The sequence below is a fragment of the Carcharhinus amblyrhynchos genome, chromosome 9 (genome assembly GCF_965287045.1).
Source record: "Carcharhinus amblyrhynchos chromosome 9, sCarAmb.v2.hapA, whole genome shotgun sequence".
Classification (NCBI taxonomy): domain Eukaryota; kingdom Metazoa; phylum Chordata; class Chondrichthyes; order Carcharhiniformes; family Carcharhinidae; genus Carcharhinus; species Carcharhinus amblyrhynchos.
Genome location: NC_137332.1, coordinates 10,391,171 through 10,409,779, shown reverse-complemented (window position 1 = coordinate 10,409,779; position 18,609 = coordinate 10,391,171). Strand labels below are relative to the sequence as shown.

General features: G+C 45.2%; 1 protein-coding gene across 1 annotated transcript in view; it reads left to right on the top strand.

Annotated features, from left to right (window-relative positions):
- The window catches only part of miga1 (mitoguardin 1), an 85,074-nt gene that overhangs the window by 53,213 nt on the left and 13,252 nt on the right, over positions 1-18,609 (top strand). Inside the window, exons 9-12 of the mRNA XM_080196499.1 lie at positions 5,381-5,502; positions 7,696-7,768; positions 9,270-9,356; positions 14,297-14,395. Of these exons, the coding sequence (XP_080052625.1) occupies positions 5,381-5,502; positions 7,696-7,768; positions 9,270-9,356; positions 14,297-14,395 (381 nt within the window). The remainder of the gene's footprint in view (positions 1-5,380; positions 5,503-7,695; positions 7,769-9,269; positions 9,357-14,296; positions 14,396-18,609) is intronic.

Here is an 18,609-nt window from a genome sequence, read left to right as displayed (position 1 = left end):
TTAACATGTATAGTAAGAAAATTAGCACGAACTCTTATCAGTTGCAAACAAGAAACAAAATAACCACTATAATGTATAACCCTTAACAAAAATATCTAATGTGTTCCAGTCAAACAAGGTCTTTGCCATAGACAAATCCTTCGAACAAGTTCAGTACAGCAATGACTAATGCTCACGTGATACTGGAATGGAGTCCTTTGGTTGAAGTCTACAGTTCTCTGGATACATCCAGAACAGTTTGAAGTCAGAACATTTTTCCAGACCTTCAGGTCAAGCCACCAACAGCAGATTTTCTACTCCAGGAAGACTTTCAGCTAACCTGTAGAATTTCCCCAACCAGGGAGAGAGAGACTTCTTTCCAACTTGCTGTCTCTTGTAAAACTGAAGTTCAAACCTGCAGTTCCAAACTAAAAATGAAAATGAACTACTATCACCTGACCTGCTAACCAGTTTTTCTGCTGACAATGCAGAGCCATAAACTCCACAATACAAATAAATAATCCCCATTTAAGCAGCAATAAAAGGACATCTCCCTTCATACCAATGCCATAATGACATCAGCTAAGGCTGTGAGCTGCAGAGAGCATGATTTTAAAAAAATCTCTTAAAGGCACAGTAACATCACAACGGTCTACCTGCCCTGCCACCAGTTGGGGCGCTTAAGTGCACAATTAATACGCGATTGACGGCCTCTTCCTGCCCCCAGGGTGGCCAGGCACATTGCCCCATTGTGAGTATGACAAACCTGTGTGGAACAGTGTCTGATTAAGGGATCTGGCATCAGGCAAGATTGATCCTCCTGCCCTTGCTGCTGATCCCCTACATGACCCCTACCCCTTTCCTGCAACTCCCGTGCAGTGAAACCCCTCCTAACATCACTTACTTGTGGCCTGGGCTACTATGCGATTATGGGTCTTTAGTGGGTGTATTTCCCACAGCAGCCACTAACTTCCCAATGGCACTGTTGAGCAGAAGAGCTGTTGGCCTCTGACCTCATGGCCCTTTAATCCACTCCTGCCCCACACTCTCCCTCTGACCCACAGAAGGAATAATTACCCCTAAAAATAAAAATAAACTATTTGAACCCATAAAAGCTGCAAAACTCTGGGGAAGAACAGGGCAAGTGGGACATTCAGAAAGCTAGCACAAGTATGACGGGCTGAGTGCTACCCTTCCCTGCTATAGAATTTTTACAAAGATTCGTGAACATAATAGACATCTTTTCCCTGAAAATGGAGTTTAGAAGAGTAACTTGATTGAAACATTTAAGACCCTGAGGGTGGATGTGGAGAGGATAGTTCCCTCCTGTGGGAAAATCTAGTATTTGGGTGTCATTGCTTAAAAATGAAGGCAGAGATGAGGAGATTTTTTTTCTCTCTGAGGCTAGGTGATTACTTGAATAGAAACAATGTGCAGAGGGGAAAAGGCAGGGGAAGGACACCAAGCCATGAAATCTGCTTGGAGGGCCAGTGCAGGGATGATGGGCCAAATGGCCTCCCACTGTAACAGTTCTGTGATTCTAGATGATAGCAAGTCTTTGTCACTCTCTGCCTCAGAAGGCTTTAGAAACAGCATCTTTGAATGTTTTTAGGGCAGAGCTAGATAGATTCTCGATTAACAAAAGGGTGGAGGGAAAGCAGGAATGTGGAGTTGAGGATATAATCAGATCAGCTGTATTGAATGGTGGAGTAGGCTCAAGGGACTGAGTGGCCTACTCCTGTTCCTATAAAGATAAAAGAGAAGGTTGAAGGTAGTCGTAGAGGTCTATAGCACAGAAAAAGGCTCTTCAGCCCATAATATCTGCACCAATCAAGCTGAAGCCACCCAACTATTCTAATCTCATTTTCCAGTTCTTGTTCCATAGCCTTGTACGCCTTGGCATTGCAAGTGGACATCTAAATACTCCTTAAATGGCATGAGGGTCTCTGCCTCCACCACCCTTTCAGGCAGTGAGTTCCAGACTCCAACCACCCCCCGAATCAAATCAAATCAAAGTGTGGAAAATGGGATTAATGTACCTTAAATGGTGCAAACTCAATGGATTGAAGGGCCTTTTCAGTGCTGATTTAATTTGATTTGATCTATTACTGTCCTATGTATTAACATACAGTGAAAAGTATTGTTTCTTGCACGCTATTCATACAAAGCATACCTTTCATAGAGAAGGAAACAAGAGAGTGCAGAATGTAGTGTTACAGTCATAGTTAGGGTGTAGAGAAACATCAACTTAATGCAAGGTAGGTCCATTCAAAAGTCTGACAGCAGCAGGGAAGATGATGTTCTTGAGTCAGTTGGTACATGACCTCAGACCCTTGTATCTTTTTCCCGACGGGAGAAGGGGGAAGAGTAGTTTCTTGCAGTCTTGGCTGTATGGGCAGAATTTTCCTGTCCCGCCACCACAGGAATCATAGGAGGCAGCGTACGGACCATGTGAAGGTCCATTGATCACGGGCAGGATTTTCCGTCTTGGGAATGAGCGTGGCCGGAAAGTCCCGCCCTGTAACTCTGAGAGCCTTTTGGGTAGAAATGGCTCATCATGGGAACGCTAGCAAGCAAAACTGAACATGAGGCATCTGAAGAGGTATCAGAGCAGATGATCAAAAACTTGGTCAAGGAGATAGGGAAAAAGGTTACAAAAGTATGTGCGGCACGGTAGCACAGTGGTTAGCACCGCTGCTTCACAGCTCCAGGGTCCTGGGTTCGATTCCTGGCTCAGGTCACTGTCTGTATGGAGTTTGCACATTCTCTTCGTGTCTGCGTGGGTTTCCTCCGGTGTCCTCCCACAGCCCAAAGATGTGCGGGTTAGGTTGATTGGCCATGCTAAGAAATTGCCCCTTAGTGTCCAGGGATGCGTAGGTTAGAGGGATTAGTGGGTATGATATGTAGGGATGGGGGCAGGGCCTGGGTGGGATTGTGTTCGGTGCAGACTCGATGGGCCGAAGGGCCTCTTTCTGCACTGTAGGATTCTATGAAGTCCGAGGTCACGTACCAAGCAACTCAAGAACAGCTTCTCCCCTGCTGCTGTCAGACTTTTGAACGGAACTTCCTTGCATTGAGTTGTGAAGCAACAAAAGGAGGAAAGAGGTGGAGAAACGATGGGTTTTATGGAGTGAATTCCGGAGCTGAGGAAGCTAAAGGCATGGGTTGTCAGTGAGGGAGCAATTAAAATCACACCACAGTTAAGGACAAAGAATCTGGCTGTTAGTGATAAGCTGCCAGGAGGTCAGATATGCAATTCCGTACATTCCAGCCGTCACTCTTAACTCTGTCCTCCATTGTTCCTGGTGTCTGACTGGTAGCAAAGAGAGAAAATAGTGCTTTAAATAAAACAAATGCGCAGTTCTTTGGAACTGTTTCTGACAGCTGGCATTTTGCAAACCATCCTCGGTTTTATACTTCATAAAAAGTAAATTAATCGCGGCCGTATTGCTTTCTGCAGTAAGTGTTCCCATCAAGCACAACTGTTTGAAGGCTGAGGGAAGAAAACTGTGCAATGGTAAATGGAAGTTTAAACCAACAAACTTTGCTGTTAGCTCCGTTTAATCAACAACTCTGACAGAACTTTCAAACACTTCCTGTCGTTGCTGCAGAGAGATAAATCATTAAAAAATATCCAAGACAGATCAACCCGGCAAAGCATTCTATTTAATAAATAAGTCTCCATTAGTTGTTATGATCTGGAACGCACTGCCAGAAATTATAAAACAGTGGAAGTCAGTCCAATAGTAACTTTCAAAAGGGAATTAATAAATTACTTTACAGAGGGAAAGAGTGCAGGCGGGCCTCGAACAGGTGAGTGAGCCATCTTTAAGGGCGTTCAAATGGTCAGTGGATAGGCATATGGATAACATTGGAATAGTTTAGGTTAGAGGGTCATTAGATTGGTTCCGCTGTTCGGCGCAACATCGAGGGCCGAAGGGCCTGTACTGCGCTGGAATGTTCTATGTTCTCATCGAATACACTTTTCGAAGACAAAATATGACATTGCCCCTCCGACCCCAGGATAGAGCTGTGTGAAGACCCGTGGGGTGTATGCAAACTCCAGGTCCATGCAGCAGAGATTAAGCAATGGAAAATTTTAGACTTAAGACATCTGAACGTTTTTTGGATTCCTCAAAGTATATCATTTCATTTTGTCATCAAGTTGACTGATACTGCGTTGGACTAAAGGAAAGATTTGCATTTATTTAGCACCTTTCACGGTTCAGGACACCCCAAAGGCACTGTACAGTCAGTTGAGTCCTTTTGGCAGTAAAGTAGTCATCTAGGAAAGGCAGGAGTTAATTTGTACACAGCAAGCTCCCATAAACTACAATGTGATAATGGCCAGATAATCTGGTTTAGTGGTATTGTTTGGGAGATAATTATACTGGCCAAAAGATTGGGATAAATCTGTTTATTTTCCAATGATGCCACAGGATCGTTTATACCTTTTGAGAGAGCATAGAATCATAGAATCCCTACAGTGCAGAAGGAGGCCATTCAGCCCATTGTGTCTGCACCAAACACAATCCCATGCAGGCCCTATCCCTATAACCCCGTGCATTTACCCTTGCTACTTCCCCTGACACTAAGGGGCAATTTTGGCACGGCCAATCCACCTAACCTGCACATCTTTCGGACTGGGGAAGGAAACTGGAGCACCCGGAGGAAACCCACACAGACACAGGAAGAATGCGCAGAATCCGCACAAACAGTGACCCGAGGCCGGAATTGAGCCCGGGTTCCTGGAGCTGTGAGGCTGCAGTGCTAACCACCGTGCCACTGTGCTGCCCTAACCAACAGGACCCTGGTTTAACATCTCATCTGACAAAGAACACAGGAAGTTACAGCACAGGAACAGGCCCTTTGGCCCGCCAAGCCTGCACCGACCATGCTATCCGACTGAACTAAAGCCCTCTCCCCTTCCGGGGACCATATCCCTCCATTCCCATTCCTATTTATGTACTTGTCAAGATACCCTTTAAAACTCAGTATGGTATCTCCTTCCACTATATCCTCTGGCAGCGAGTTCTAGGCACCCACTACTCCCTGTGTAAAAAAAACTTGCCTCGTACATCTCCTTTAAACCTTGCCCCTCACACCCTAAACCTATGCTCCCTCATAATTGACTCTTCCACCCTGGGAGAAAGCTTCTGACTGTCCACTCTGTCCAGCTCACCCCACCAATGCTATGAAAAGTGACAGTTTAGATTGTTATGCTCAGTGTCTGGAGTGGGACTGTAAACTCACAATCCTATGACGCAGCTGTGACAGAGTTTCCAACTGAACCTTGGATGGCAGTTAACCTTCTCCTCTTCATTCCTAATTCTGGATTGTTCTGTGGGCAGTTTAGGAGAATCTGATATTTTACCCTTTGCATCCTTTACGCTCCCAACAGCTTTCCGAACACAGGGACAATCGAGGCAGCACTTACGGTCTGGGGTCATGGTGTCACCTACCACTCTACGAAGAAGCGATGCATTTGGCAGAAGATGGGAAGGTATTTTGCCGGGTGCTGAGGTAAGTAAATGTCTATTGCTGCAATCAACCTGTTAATCTGTACAGGTAGTAAAAGTGCGACAACCCTGAAAACGGGTGTATAAAGCTGCAATACCCAACTATCTGGGGCACATTGATTGAAATGCAGATACCACACTGTCCTGGTGCTGTCTGTTCAGTTCAACAATCTGCCGAGCCCTCCTTTTGTAGCCTGTCCCATCAGATTCCTCTGCAGGTCAAAGAGATTGAGGGAGGAGGAGGAGGAATTGGGAGGTGGTTTTTGGGGTTGAGGATACTGTTACCTTTAATTGACTCAGTTCCCTCTCCCCCCACCACTCCCATCTGCAGGTCACAGGCTCAGCCATTCCAATAATGGAATAAATAGAACCCCTTCTCCTGTGACTGTGCGGAGTTTGCACGTTCTCCCTGTGCTTGCATAGATTTCCCCTGGGTGTCCCACTTTCCTCCCCCACTCTAAAAATGTGCAGGTTAGGTGCATTGGTCATGGTAAATGTTCAGGGCTAGGGCAGAGGGAACGGCCTAGGTGAGACAGTCTGTCAGAGAGTTGGTGCAGACTGAATGGGCCGAATGGCCTCTTTCTGCACTGTAAGGATTCAATGATCTTCTATTTGGGGAAGAACATTCTAAACTTTTGCCATCCCCCGTGTCTACACATATTTCCTAACATTATTCCCAAAAGGTCTGACCCTGAAGTTAGACTTTGTCCCCTAGTGCCTAACTTTCCAACCAGTAGCAATACTCTAGCCACGGTAGCACAGTGGTTAGCACTGTCACCTCACAGCACCAGAGACCAGGGTTCAATTCCTGCCTTAGGTCACAGTCTGTGTGATGTTTGCACATTCTCCCCATGAATAGTGTGGATGAACAGAGGGATCTAGGTGTACGTGTACATAGATCCCTGAAAGTTGGGAATCAAGTAGGTAGGGTTGTTAGGAAGGCATACAGTGTCTTGGCGTTTATTGGTAGGGGGATTGAATTTAGGAGCCGCAGCGTCATGTTGCAACTGTACAAAACTCTGGTGCGTCCGCACTTGGAGTATTGTGTGCAGTTCTGGTCCCCACATTATAGGAAGGATGTGGAGGCTTTGGAGAGGGTGCAGAGGAGGTTTACCAGGATGTTGCCTGGTATGGAGGGGAGGTCCTATGAGGAGAGACTGAGGGATTTGAGGTTGTTTTCGTTGGAAAGAAGGCGGCTAAGAGGGGATCTTATTGAAACATATAAGATGATTAGAGGTTTGGATAGGGTGGACAGTGATAGCCTTTTTCCTCGGATGGAGAAAGCTAGCACGAGGGGGCATAGCTTTAAATTAAGGGGTGGTAGATATAGGACGGATGTCAGAGGTAGGTTCTTTACCCAGAGGGTGGTGAGGGATTGGAATGCCCTGCCTGCTGCAGTTGTAAATGCGCCTAGTTTGGGGGCGTTTAAGAGATCCGTGGATAGGTTTATGGATGGAAAGGGCTTGGTTTAGGTTAGAGGGTCATTGTTTTTTAACTGGTCGGCGCAACATCGTGGGCCGAAGGGCCTGTTCTGCGCTGTAATGTTCTATGTTCTATGTGGGTTTCGTCCCACAGTCCAAAGATGTGCGAGTTAGGTTGATTGACCATGTTAAATTGCCACTTATTTTCAGGGGGAACTAGCAGGGTAAATGCATGGGGCTACAGGGATAGGGACTGGCTGGGATTGTGGTCAGTGCAGATTTAATGGGCTGAATGGCCTCCTTCTGCACTGCAGGGATTCTTCTGTTCTTCATTCCCCTTAATAGCATGAAATTTTGAATCAAATTGCACTTTGATATTCTAAGTCTCAGGGAACATGTAACTTCAGCCCTTGGAATCCAGGTACACCCTGATTAATTTAAACTGTGGTCCCCCTCAGGCCAATTTTTCCTTCCTAAGATGTGGTGCCCAGAACTGTTCACGGTGCCCCAGGTGTGTTCTAGCCAGGGTTTTTTACAAAGCATGACTAAATCGGCACTAACATTAATACAGCTGTAATGCCATCTCTTTCGAGTCTAATGGTTCTGTTATATTATTTCCACTATTTTCTGACTAATCTGCAGTGCAAATGTCCGATAGATAATGAGTGTCCACAAATGGAACAATTGTTGTATAAATCCTGTTCTGTTCTCAAAAGATCTTTGCCAAAAATGATGAGGTCTTAATATCTGCTTTTGTTTTCCGTTTTGATTAAAAGGACCGAGTTGTTGGAATGTGTCGGGGACATTGACTTCCTGGCTAAGGTGCACTGCGTGCGTCAAGCCTTCAAGGTAATATTCTCCGAGCTCAACTATTGATTATTCTATCAGGATGATTATCTTCCTAACTCACGGTTAAGTCACTGGTTAGGTCTCAGCTGGGGTTGCCATGTCTAATCCTGCACAGTCCATTTCAGGAAGAACACCTTGGGTTGGCACAGTGGCCTGAGGGCAGCATGGTGGCTTTGGGGTGACAGGGTGGCACAATGGTTAGCACTGCTGCCTCACAGTGCCAAGGACCCGGGTTCAATTCCTGGCTTGGGTCACTGTTTGCGAGGACTTTGCACCTTCTCCCTGTGTCTGTGTGGGTTTCCTCCCACAGTCCAAAGATGTGCGGCTCAGATGCTTTGGCCGTGCTAAATTGCCCTTTAGTGTCAGAGGGACTGGCTAGGGTAAATATATACGGTTATGGGGATAGGGCCTGGATGGGATTGTGATCGCATTGTCTGAATGGCCTCCTTCTGCACTGTAGAGATTCTATGAGAGGGTGCGGGAGAGAATGCTGAAAAGGATGAGGGACTTTGGTTCTGAGGAGGGGGTGGGTTGGAAGCTGGGATTGTTCTTCCTGGAGCAGAGAAAGGGAGATTGTTCACAATGCTGAGGGCAAATGTGGAGAAACTGTTCCACTGGCAGAAGGGTTGGGGAAAAGAAAGTGCAGATTTGAGATGATTGGGAAAAGAACTATGGAAAGATTGGGAGAATGTTTTTTTAAATGCAGTGATCTCTTTACGACCTTCTTCTGTTCTCAGGCTGGGATTTTAGAAGGGTGCAGGGAGCTTACTGGGAGCCTGGTTGGGGTTGGGTGGGGGTGGTTGAAGTAAAGTCCCATGGGATGGTGTGCCCATTGTCCTCCTGTCATCGCTGGCATTTTACCCATGCCCACTGTTATGTCAATGGAAGGCCACTTCCATTGCAAACCCCACACAGTCACCCGAGGCTGGAATTGAACCCGGATCCCTGGTGATGTGAGGTAACCGCTGTGAGACTGTTCCACCCATAAGCATGTTGTTTCTTCCGGATGGGAGGGTCTGGAATGAAGGGTCAGAGTCTCAGGCTATGGGGTAGGCCATCTAAGAGTGAGATGAGGAGAAATTTCTTCACTCAGAGGGTGGTGAACATGTGGAATTCTGTACCGTAGAAAGCTGTGGAGGGCAAGTCACTGAATATATTTGAGAAGGAAACAGATTTCTAGACTGTAAAGGCCTTGAGGGATGTGGAGAGAGTGCAGGAATATTGAGATACAAGTTCACAAGATCATATTGAATGGTGGAGCAGGTTTGAGTGACCCACTCCTGCTCCTATTTTCCATGTTTGCCGGTGGGTAGGTGGGTGTTTCACCTCCTGGGGTGGCTGCCAGGAGTGATTTCCAGTCTGCGGTGCTAACGCTGAGCTGAACTCCCTAGAGAACTTAAAAGCCTGAAGACACAGTGCTTCGATAACATGGCAGCTTAGAAATCAGAGTTAAAAACATATGTCCTGTGGTTATTTCACAGTAATCTCTCCACCTTTGCAGGTCATCCTTTCTGATGTAACAAACAGAAAGTTTTTTGCAGAGGTGGGGAGGAAGATCCTGTCTGCAATCATGATAAAAGCACACAAGGTATGAGTTCCAACTGACTCCTGTTGCATCGTTTGACTGTTTTGTAGTGGCCTTCATTGCTGGCCATATTAATTAAGGCCAGATTCTATGGCCTTACTCGAGCAAAACTGGAAATTTCTGCCTGAGGTCAATGGACATATCCATTTTCCACACCAATTCCATGGCGGGTGGGACGGTGGAATTTCAACCTCTGTAAGACCTGATTAGATCTGCGTAGATCAGCTAGATAGTCAAGATCTTTTCCCAAAGGTAGGGGAGTCTAAAACTAGAGGGAATAGGTTTAAGGTGAGAGGGGAGAGATACAAAAGTGTCCAGAGGGGGAATTTTTTCACACACAGGGTGTGAGTGTCTGGAACAAGCTACCAGAAGTAGTGGTAGAGGTGGGTACAATTTTGTCTTTTAAAAAGCGTTTAGACAGTTACATGGGTAAAATGGGTATAGAGAGATATGGGCCAAATGCGGGCAACTGGGACTAGCCTAGGGATTAAAAAAGGGGGCAGCATGGACAAATTGGGCTGAAGGGCCTGTTTCCATGCTGTAAACGTCTATGACTCTATGACTCTATCTCAATATTCTATTAAGATGAATAATAGTGGTGATTGCTAATAACATTAAGTAGTCTCACAACACCAGGTTGAAGCCCAACAGGTTAATTTGGTAGCGCGAACTTTCAGAGCACTGCTCCTTCATCAGGTGAGTGTCTGAAGTCAGTGTTTCAATAACATCATAGCTTAGAAATCAAAGTTTAAAATGTATGTTTTGTGGCTATTTCACAGTAACTTCTCCACCTCACCTGATGAAGGGAGAGCGCTCCAAAAGCTCATGCTACCAAAAAAAACCTGTTGAACTTTAACTGGTGTTGTGAGACTGCTTACTGTGCCCACCCCAGTCCAACACCGGCACCCCCACACAATGTTTATAACATGTATTAATGGACGAGTGGGTTTACCTGAGTGCTTATGTCAGAGATTTTGGTACACTGAAGAACTTCCATTTGCCACACTTTTCCATCTTAGATTCATAGTCTTAGAGTCATAGAGGTTTAAAGCATGGAAACAGGTCCTTTGGCCCAACTTGTCCATGCATCTCTTTTTTTAAAACCCCTAAGCTAATCCAAGTTGCCTGCATTTGGCCTGTATCCCTCTATACCCATCTTATCCATGTAACTATCTAAATGTTTTTTAAAAGACAAAATTGTACTACTACCTCTGGCAGCTTGTTCCAGACACTCACCACCCTCTGTGTGAAAAATTCCCCCTCTGGACACTTTTGTATCTCTCCCCTCTCACCTTAAACCTATGCCCTCTAGTTTTAGACTTCCCTACCTTTGGGAAAAGATATTGACTATCTAGCTGATCGGTGCCCCTCATTATTTTATAGACCTCTATAAGATCACCCCTCAGCATCCTACACTCCAGAGAAAAAAGTCCCAGTATATCTAGCCTCTCCTCATAACTCAATCCATCAAGTCCCGGTAGCATCCTGGTAAATCCTTTCTGCACTCTTTCTAGGTTAACAATACGCTTTTTATAATGCGGTAACCAGAATTGCACATACTATTCCAAGTGTGGCCTTACCACTTATTCAATGTTCTCACCAATGAAACCAAGCATCCCAAATGCCTTCTTCACCACTCTGTCCACCTATGACTCCACTTTCAAGGAGCTATGAAAATATACTCCTAGATCTCTTTGTTCTGTAACTCTCCCCAGCACCCTACCATTAACTGAGCAAGTCCTGCCCTGGTTCAATCTACCAAAACACATCACCTTGCATTTGCCTGAATTAAACTCCATCTGCCATTCGTCAGCCCACTGGCCCAATTGATCAAGATCCCACTGCAATTGGAGATAACTTTCTTCACTGTCCACTATGCCACTAACCTTAGTGTCATCTGCAAACTGACTAACCATGCCTCCCATATTCTCATCCAAATCATTAATATAAATGACAAATAACAGTGGACCCAGCACCGATCCTTGAGGCACACTGCTGGTCACAGTCCTCCAGTTTGAAAAACAACTCTCTACAACCACCCTCTGGCTTCAGCAATTCCAGTAAAAAGCCTCACAATGCCAGGTTAAAGTCCAACAGGTTTATTTGGTAGTAAACGCCACAAGCTTTCGGAACGCTGTCCCTTCGTCAGGTGAGTGGAGAGTTCTGATCAGAAACAGGACGTACAAAGGCAAACACAGCCTGGTTCTGTTTCTGGTCAGAACCCTCCACTCATCTGACGAAGGAACAGCGTTCCGAAAGCTTGTGGCGTTTACTACCAAATAAACCTGTTGGATTTTAACCTGGCGTTGTGAGACTTCTTACTGTGTTTACCCCAGTCCAACACCGGCATCTCCACTTCAGCAGTCCCACCAGTTATACTGATCCTTCATTGAGAACTTATTATCCAAACTACCATGACTCACCATTGCCCACAATCTGGACACCCATTATCCATGAGAACAAGATCCACAATTTCCCACTCTTCCATTATCCACACTCCTTTAATCTGGACTCTTCCCATTAATGTGTGCTCTAAGTATTGGCAAAACCTTCATTGTCACTCCCAGTTTCCATGCTCCCTGTCCGCACAGTTACTTGCGGGGCTGCACAGTGACTGGCATGTGGCTTGGTGTCAAAAATGATTTTATTGATATCACCCTCATTAAACCCCTCGAGATGCTTTTATCACATTAAAGGAGATGCATAAATTCAAGTTTTTGCAATCTAACAACAGAACATCTGAGAGTGCAGTACTGGGCTGGAGTGTTAGCCTGGATTATGTGTTCAGAGCTTGGGGTAGGATCTGAATCCTCAACTTTCTAACAAGATGGATGATTGCTACGGCTGGAAACCTTCAGGAAAAAGGCGAATGACATCAATTTGGCAGAAAGATGATAAGCAACATACCACGAGTGCTGGAAACCTGAGATCCTGGAAAGTGTAAGCTGAAAGGTTAACTCAGTGTTTCTCGTGACAGATGCTGACCTGGGGGCGGCACAGCGGTTAGCACTGCTGCCTCACAGCACCAGGGACCCGGGTTCGATTCTCGGCTTGGGTCACTGTCTGTGCAGACTCTGCATGCTCTCTCCGTGTCTGTGTGGGATTCCTCTGGGTGCTCCGGTTTCCTTCAGTCTGAGAGATGCTGATTAGGTGCATTGGCCATGCTAAATCCTCTCTCAGTGTACCCGAACAGGCACCAGAGTGCAGTGATTGGGGGATTTTCACAGTAACTTCATTGCAGTGTTAATGTAGGCCTACTTGTGACTAATAAATAAATTGCATAGCAATTTCTGTGCTAATTTTCTAACCAATACAATTTCTAATCCAGCAACTGAATGGTGTATGTTATTTATAATTACTGCAAGGCATTGTAAAACTGAGTTTTCACAGAACCCCAATTCAAAGTTTTTGAGATATATTTTGACTGTGGAAGATAAAGTGAACCAGACAATAGCCAATTTGCAATCTGTTTTACATCTTCTGTGATTTAACAGAGAGCCGTGTTAGACAGCTTTAATTAAAACACTTTCCAAGCATTCCAGTTTAATGAGACAAACAAGGACAGTAATTTAACAACTTCTTTATTTAACACTTCCAGTACTAACTCAAACATGAACAGTTGCAACTCATTAGCTCTTTACTGAACCTTAACTCTAACTGAACAGCAATTTTCAACTGAACTTTAACTCTTAAACTGCATTTTAACTTTAACTATTTAACTGAAAATAGATACTATTGAGTTTAGGAAAACCTTGGCCAAGAAATATCCTTGACATGGAATCTATCTTCTCCTACTCAGAAGCATCCTTCAGGGTACAGGTCTTGTTGCAATGGTTGGTCTTTTCGAGTTATCGCTACCAGTCAAAGGCTCACATGTCTCTTAATTCACAATTCTCCACTTGCTTCTGGAAGATTCTCTGCCATCTGGCCAATGGATTGATCAGGAACACCCAATTGCATCGTTTCATTGGGCCAGTCAAATGCAGCCAAAATAATATCGTAGATCACTTCAGACCTCATCATAGGCCCCATGAGTGCATGTTGTTTACTTTCCAATAAAGAACACTGACTTCCAAAGGTCTGTACAGAACTCTTCCCTGCTAAGGACAAGCTGTTGAATCTGGCACCTTCTGTCCATTGACAAATTCCAGGCCACTGGACACAAGAAATTCCAGCATAGTGAAAAAAAACAACTTTAAAGCCACTATTGCCAATATTGTTGTTAATTTATTGTTGTAGCCGTTCTTTTTCCATTCACAGCCAGAACAAATTGGATGGGTTGAATAGACTCCTGTGTAGTAACCATGCTATGATTCTGTGATTCTGTATTGTATGTCAGCATAGCCCCTTTAGGAGGAGGGGTCAGGTGACCTAGGCGTGAGATTACCCGCTCAGGAAACCACCCCTACAGCCACTCGGAGGCTGGAGTGCAAGGAGCACAGTTCATCAATAAACCTGATTGTTCCTGTGCCTTGCTGTTCTGTGTGACTTCTTTGGAGCTACGACCCCGGTAGTCTCAGACTTAACACTGATCCCATCCTTGTCGCCAGTGTTAGGTCTGAGACTGCCGGGGAGGTGGCTCCGAAGAAGTCACGTGGAAAGGCCAGCCACAGGAACAATCGGGTTCATTGAAGAATTGTACACCTCGCACTGCAGCTTTCGAGTGGCTGTAAGGGACGGTTTCCTAGGTGAGTTACCCCATGCCCTGGGTCACCTGACCTGTCTTCTTAAAGGGGCTACGCCCCACATGTGTAACAGATTCCATGTTAATGCGCTGAGGATTCACTGTTGCCCATTTTACATCACCATCACACTGAGAGGCGTTGTGTCCACCTTTGAATGTGCAAATCTTCCAGGACTCAGCAAAATCCCAGGGTGAAAAACATTGCGCAACTCCAAATGTTGAGGACTAATTTTAAAAAATGTTCCCCCGATTTTTCTAGAATCCAAAAAGGTTCGAGGAGGTCTTTGAGGAGATGATGTACTTCCTGCAGCACACGGATCACTGGGAGACCACCCAGCGAGAACTGGCAACACGAGGGGTGAGTCTGTAAAGGAATGAGAAAAACTGGGAAGGGGGAATCGCGTCGGTGTACCGTGTGTGTGAAAGTCCAACCTGTACTTAGGGAACCTATCTATTCTGGCTGGGGTGGCACGGTAACACAGTGGTTAGCACTGCTGCTTCACAGTGCCAGGGACCTGGGTTCGATTCCCGGCTTGGGTCACCGTCTGTGTGCACGTTGTCTCCGTGCCTGCGTGGGTTTCCTCCGAGTGCTGTGGTTTCCTCCCACAGTCTGAAAGACATGCTGGTTAGATGCATTGATCTGAACAGGCGCCAGAGTGTGGCAAATAGGGGAATTTCACAGTAACTTCATTGCAGTATTAATGTAAGCCTTACTTGTGACAAATAAATAAACTTTACTTAAAATATAGCTCTTTGTGCAGTCATCATTTATTTGATTCAAAAATGGTATTTTGAACAGAATTTGGTGTATTATTCATGAAGAAAGGGAGTAGCAACAATTATCTCCAACGATTATAGTTGCAACTATACAAGGCATTGGTGAGGCTGTACCTGGAATATTGAGAGAAAAGTTGTCAAGACATTGGAGGCAGTTCAGAGGAGGTTCACTAGGTTGATTCCAGAGATGAGGAGGTTTGTCGTATGAAGAGAGATTGAACAGTTTAGGCCTGTGCTCTGTCGAATTTAGAAGAATGTGGGGAGCTCAAATTGAGGTATTCAAGATGATAAAAGGTAAGGATAAAGTAGACGTGGAGCGGATGCTTCCTCTTGTGGGGCATTCTAGGATGAGAGGTCATAGTCTTAGGATACGGGGTAGCAAATTTAAAACAGAGTTGAGGAGAAACTACTTCCTCCAAAGGGTTGAGAATCTGTGGAATTCGCTACCCCAAAATGCGGTGGATGCTGGAATAGAGAGTAAATTTGAGGAGTTTAGACAGATTTTTTAATTGGTAATGGGTTAAAAGGTTATAGAGAGAAGGCAGGAAATTGGGGATGAGAAGCATATCAGCTATGATTGAATGGTGGAGTGGACTTGATGGGCCGAATGGCCTAATTCTGCTCTGATATCTTATGATATCTACAACCTAGAGGAGCAAGGGCAGCAGATGCATGGAAAACCACCACCTGTATGTTCCCCCTCACCCCCGCCAAGCCTCTCACCACCCTGACTTGGAAATATATTGCCTTTCCTTCATGGAACTCCACCCCTAACTGCACTCTAGGTGCACCTACACCACATGCAGTGCAACGTTTCCAGAGGACAGCTCACAAGCACCTTCTCAAGGGGTAGGCAGTGAATGCTGGCCTTGCCAGAGACACCCACATGCTCTGCAAGAAATTTAAAAAGTGGACAGAGACAGGGTCATAAAGCCAACAAAATGTTACAAAAAAGCTGCCACAAATTAATAATATAAAACTACAAATGTACTGTATTTGCCCCGGACAAGATCCATGGTGAAGTGGGCGGCGCGTTGGTACAGTGGTTAGCACGACTGCTTCACAGCACCAGGGACCTGAGTTTGATTTCTGGCTTGGGTGACTGTGTGGAGTTTGCACTTTCTCCCCGTGTCTGCGTGGGTTTCCTCCGGGTGCTCTAGTTTCCTCCCACAGTCTGAAAGATGTGATGGTTAAGCGCATTGACCTGAACAGGCGCTGACTAGAGGAATGTCACAGTAACTTCATTGCAGTGTTAATGTAAGCCTTACTTGTGACTATTAAGTAAACTTGGACTTTAACTTTAAGTTGCCAACGAGAATTATAAGAGAGGTCAGTGTCTTACCTCACAAGGCCACCTAGTGATCAGAGCCTGCAATTACACTGTGACTGTTGACATAGGAAAGTTGAATTTCCACACAGGCTTCACGCTCCCTTTCTGGCAAGGTGTTAAAAGGCTGAGTTCTTTTTTATTCATTTGTGGGACATGGGTGTCGCTGGCTGGCCAGCATTTTTTGCCCATCCCTAGTTGCCCTTGGAGGGCTGTTGAGAGTCAACCACATTGCTGTCACTCTGGAGTCACATATAGGCCAGACCAAGTAAGGACAGCAGATTTCCCCTAAAGGACATTAGTAAACCAGATGGGTTTTTCCGACAATTGAGAATGGCTTCATGGTCAAGTGATTCTTAATTCCAGATTTTTTAAATTGAATTCTGTCGTGGCGGGATTCGAACCTGGGGCCCCAGAATACGAGCTGAGTTTCTGGATTAATAGTCCAGTGATAATACCACTAGACCATTGCCTGGAAGTACAGAAAATAAGATTTGTGGGCAGAAAGCCCACGTCCCATAGAAGATTTTTTAAATATAATGTGTGAATAGCTACAAATTGGAAATGAGGAGGAGTAGGGTAGGTTGCAAAACTTAAAAAAGACACTTCATTATATTTGTCCCACAAACAAAGCTGTAGAAACTGTTTGTTAACTGTAAAGTTGCTGTGGCAACATGTATTTTTACAAGCATATTGTGTCAAGAGCAATGGACAGTGATGGGTAGAGACTTCAACTTACTTTCCATCACTTGATAAACCAGGAATCTTACAGCCTACTCTTGGCACAAGTTGGAACAATTTGCTGGTTGACAATCAATCTGTTTCATTGTGTTATGAAAGCATCTTCCTTAGCCATTAAATCTTGGCGTGGGACTTGAATCCAGAACTTCTTGGTTAGAGTTAGGAGTGTTGCCCACTGTGACACAAGACCTCCTCCTGTAGTGGGGCCAACTAACTCCTCCAGTGCGGGATAATATTCACCCGGTGGCTACATTTACACACACTTCCAAAAGCAGTGCTTGGCTTGAGATCAGGAGCAAGAGCCTAGGTTGACCTTCCATCCCCGTTACCCTGGGATACCGAAATCAGTTGGTACGCCTCAACTGCTGTCGGCCTTACAGCAGTTAAATGGATCTTTGGATCCTACACTCAGCTGCTGACTGCATTAGCTAGCCGAGACATCTGGGAAGCTCATTAAGAGCATGGATGCATTGGATAGTTCAGATTTCTGTCAGGGATGCTCCAGCATGGCCAGGAATAGAACAGCTTTGAAAGAAAATTCTAGAATAACGCTACAACAAGGTCTGCCCTCATAAATTCTGTTGATTGAACTTTGTCTTTTGCGACTGCTGCAACTTTGATGTACACATAAGTTGTCCTATTGCTTGGGCCGTGCCCTATTGAGCAAACATGCCACTGAAGTGAGGAGTTAATCAGGGGTCCTCCTTACCTGAACAGATGGATTAGAAGCTTTAAGACATGAGGACTGTCATCCTGGAAGTGACAGGCCATGCTAAGTTGCCCCTTAGTATCAGTGAGACTAGCTAGGTTAAATGCATGGGGTTATGGGGATAGGGCCTGTGTTGGATTGTGGTCAGTACAGACTCAATGGGCTGAATGGCCTCCTTATGCACTGTAGGATTCCATGATTCTATGACCAAGGGTTTTTAAACCTGTCTTGTGATGACCAATTCCAGTGAGGAATCCAAGGCTGAGATGCAACATTTTATTTATTTATTAGTGTCTCACGTTGCTTACAATAACACTTCAATGAAGTTACTGTGAAAACCCCCTAGTTGCCACACTCTGGCTCTGTTCAGGTACACTGAGGGAGAACTTACACGGCCAATGCATCTAACCAGCACATCTTTCGGACTGTGGGAGGAAACTGGAGCACCCGGAGGAAACCCACACAAGCACAGAGAGAACATGCAGACTCCACATGTTCAATAACAATGACCCAGAACAGGAATCAAACCCAGGTCCTGCGACAGTGACTCCATGATCTATATTTCTATGTAGGGGAGGCGATGGCATTATTATTGCAAGACTATTAATTCAGAAACTCAGCTAATGTTCTGGTGACCTGGGTTCAAATCCTGCTACGGCAGATGGTGGAATTTGAATTCAATAAAAAAATCTGAAATTAAGAATCTACTGATGACCATGAAACTATTGTCAATTGTCAGAAGAACCCATCTGTTTACTAATGTTCTTTAGGGAAGGAAATCTGCCATCCTTACCTGGTCTGGCCTACATGTGACTCCAGAGCCACAGCAATGTACTTGATTCTCCACTGCCCTCCCAAGGGCAACTAGAGATGGGCAATAAATGCTGGCCAGCCAGCGATGCCCACGTCTGACGAATGAATAACCAAAACAATCTTGGACAAGCCCATGATCCTGGGAGACGTATAGGCTGAAATTTTCCAGCCATTCCTGACAGCGGGATGCTCCAGTTCCACTGAC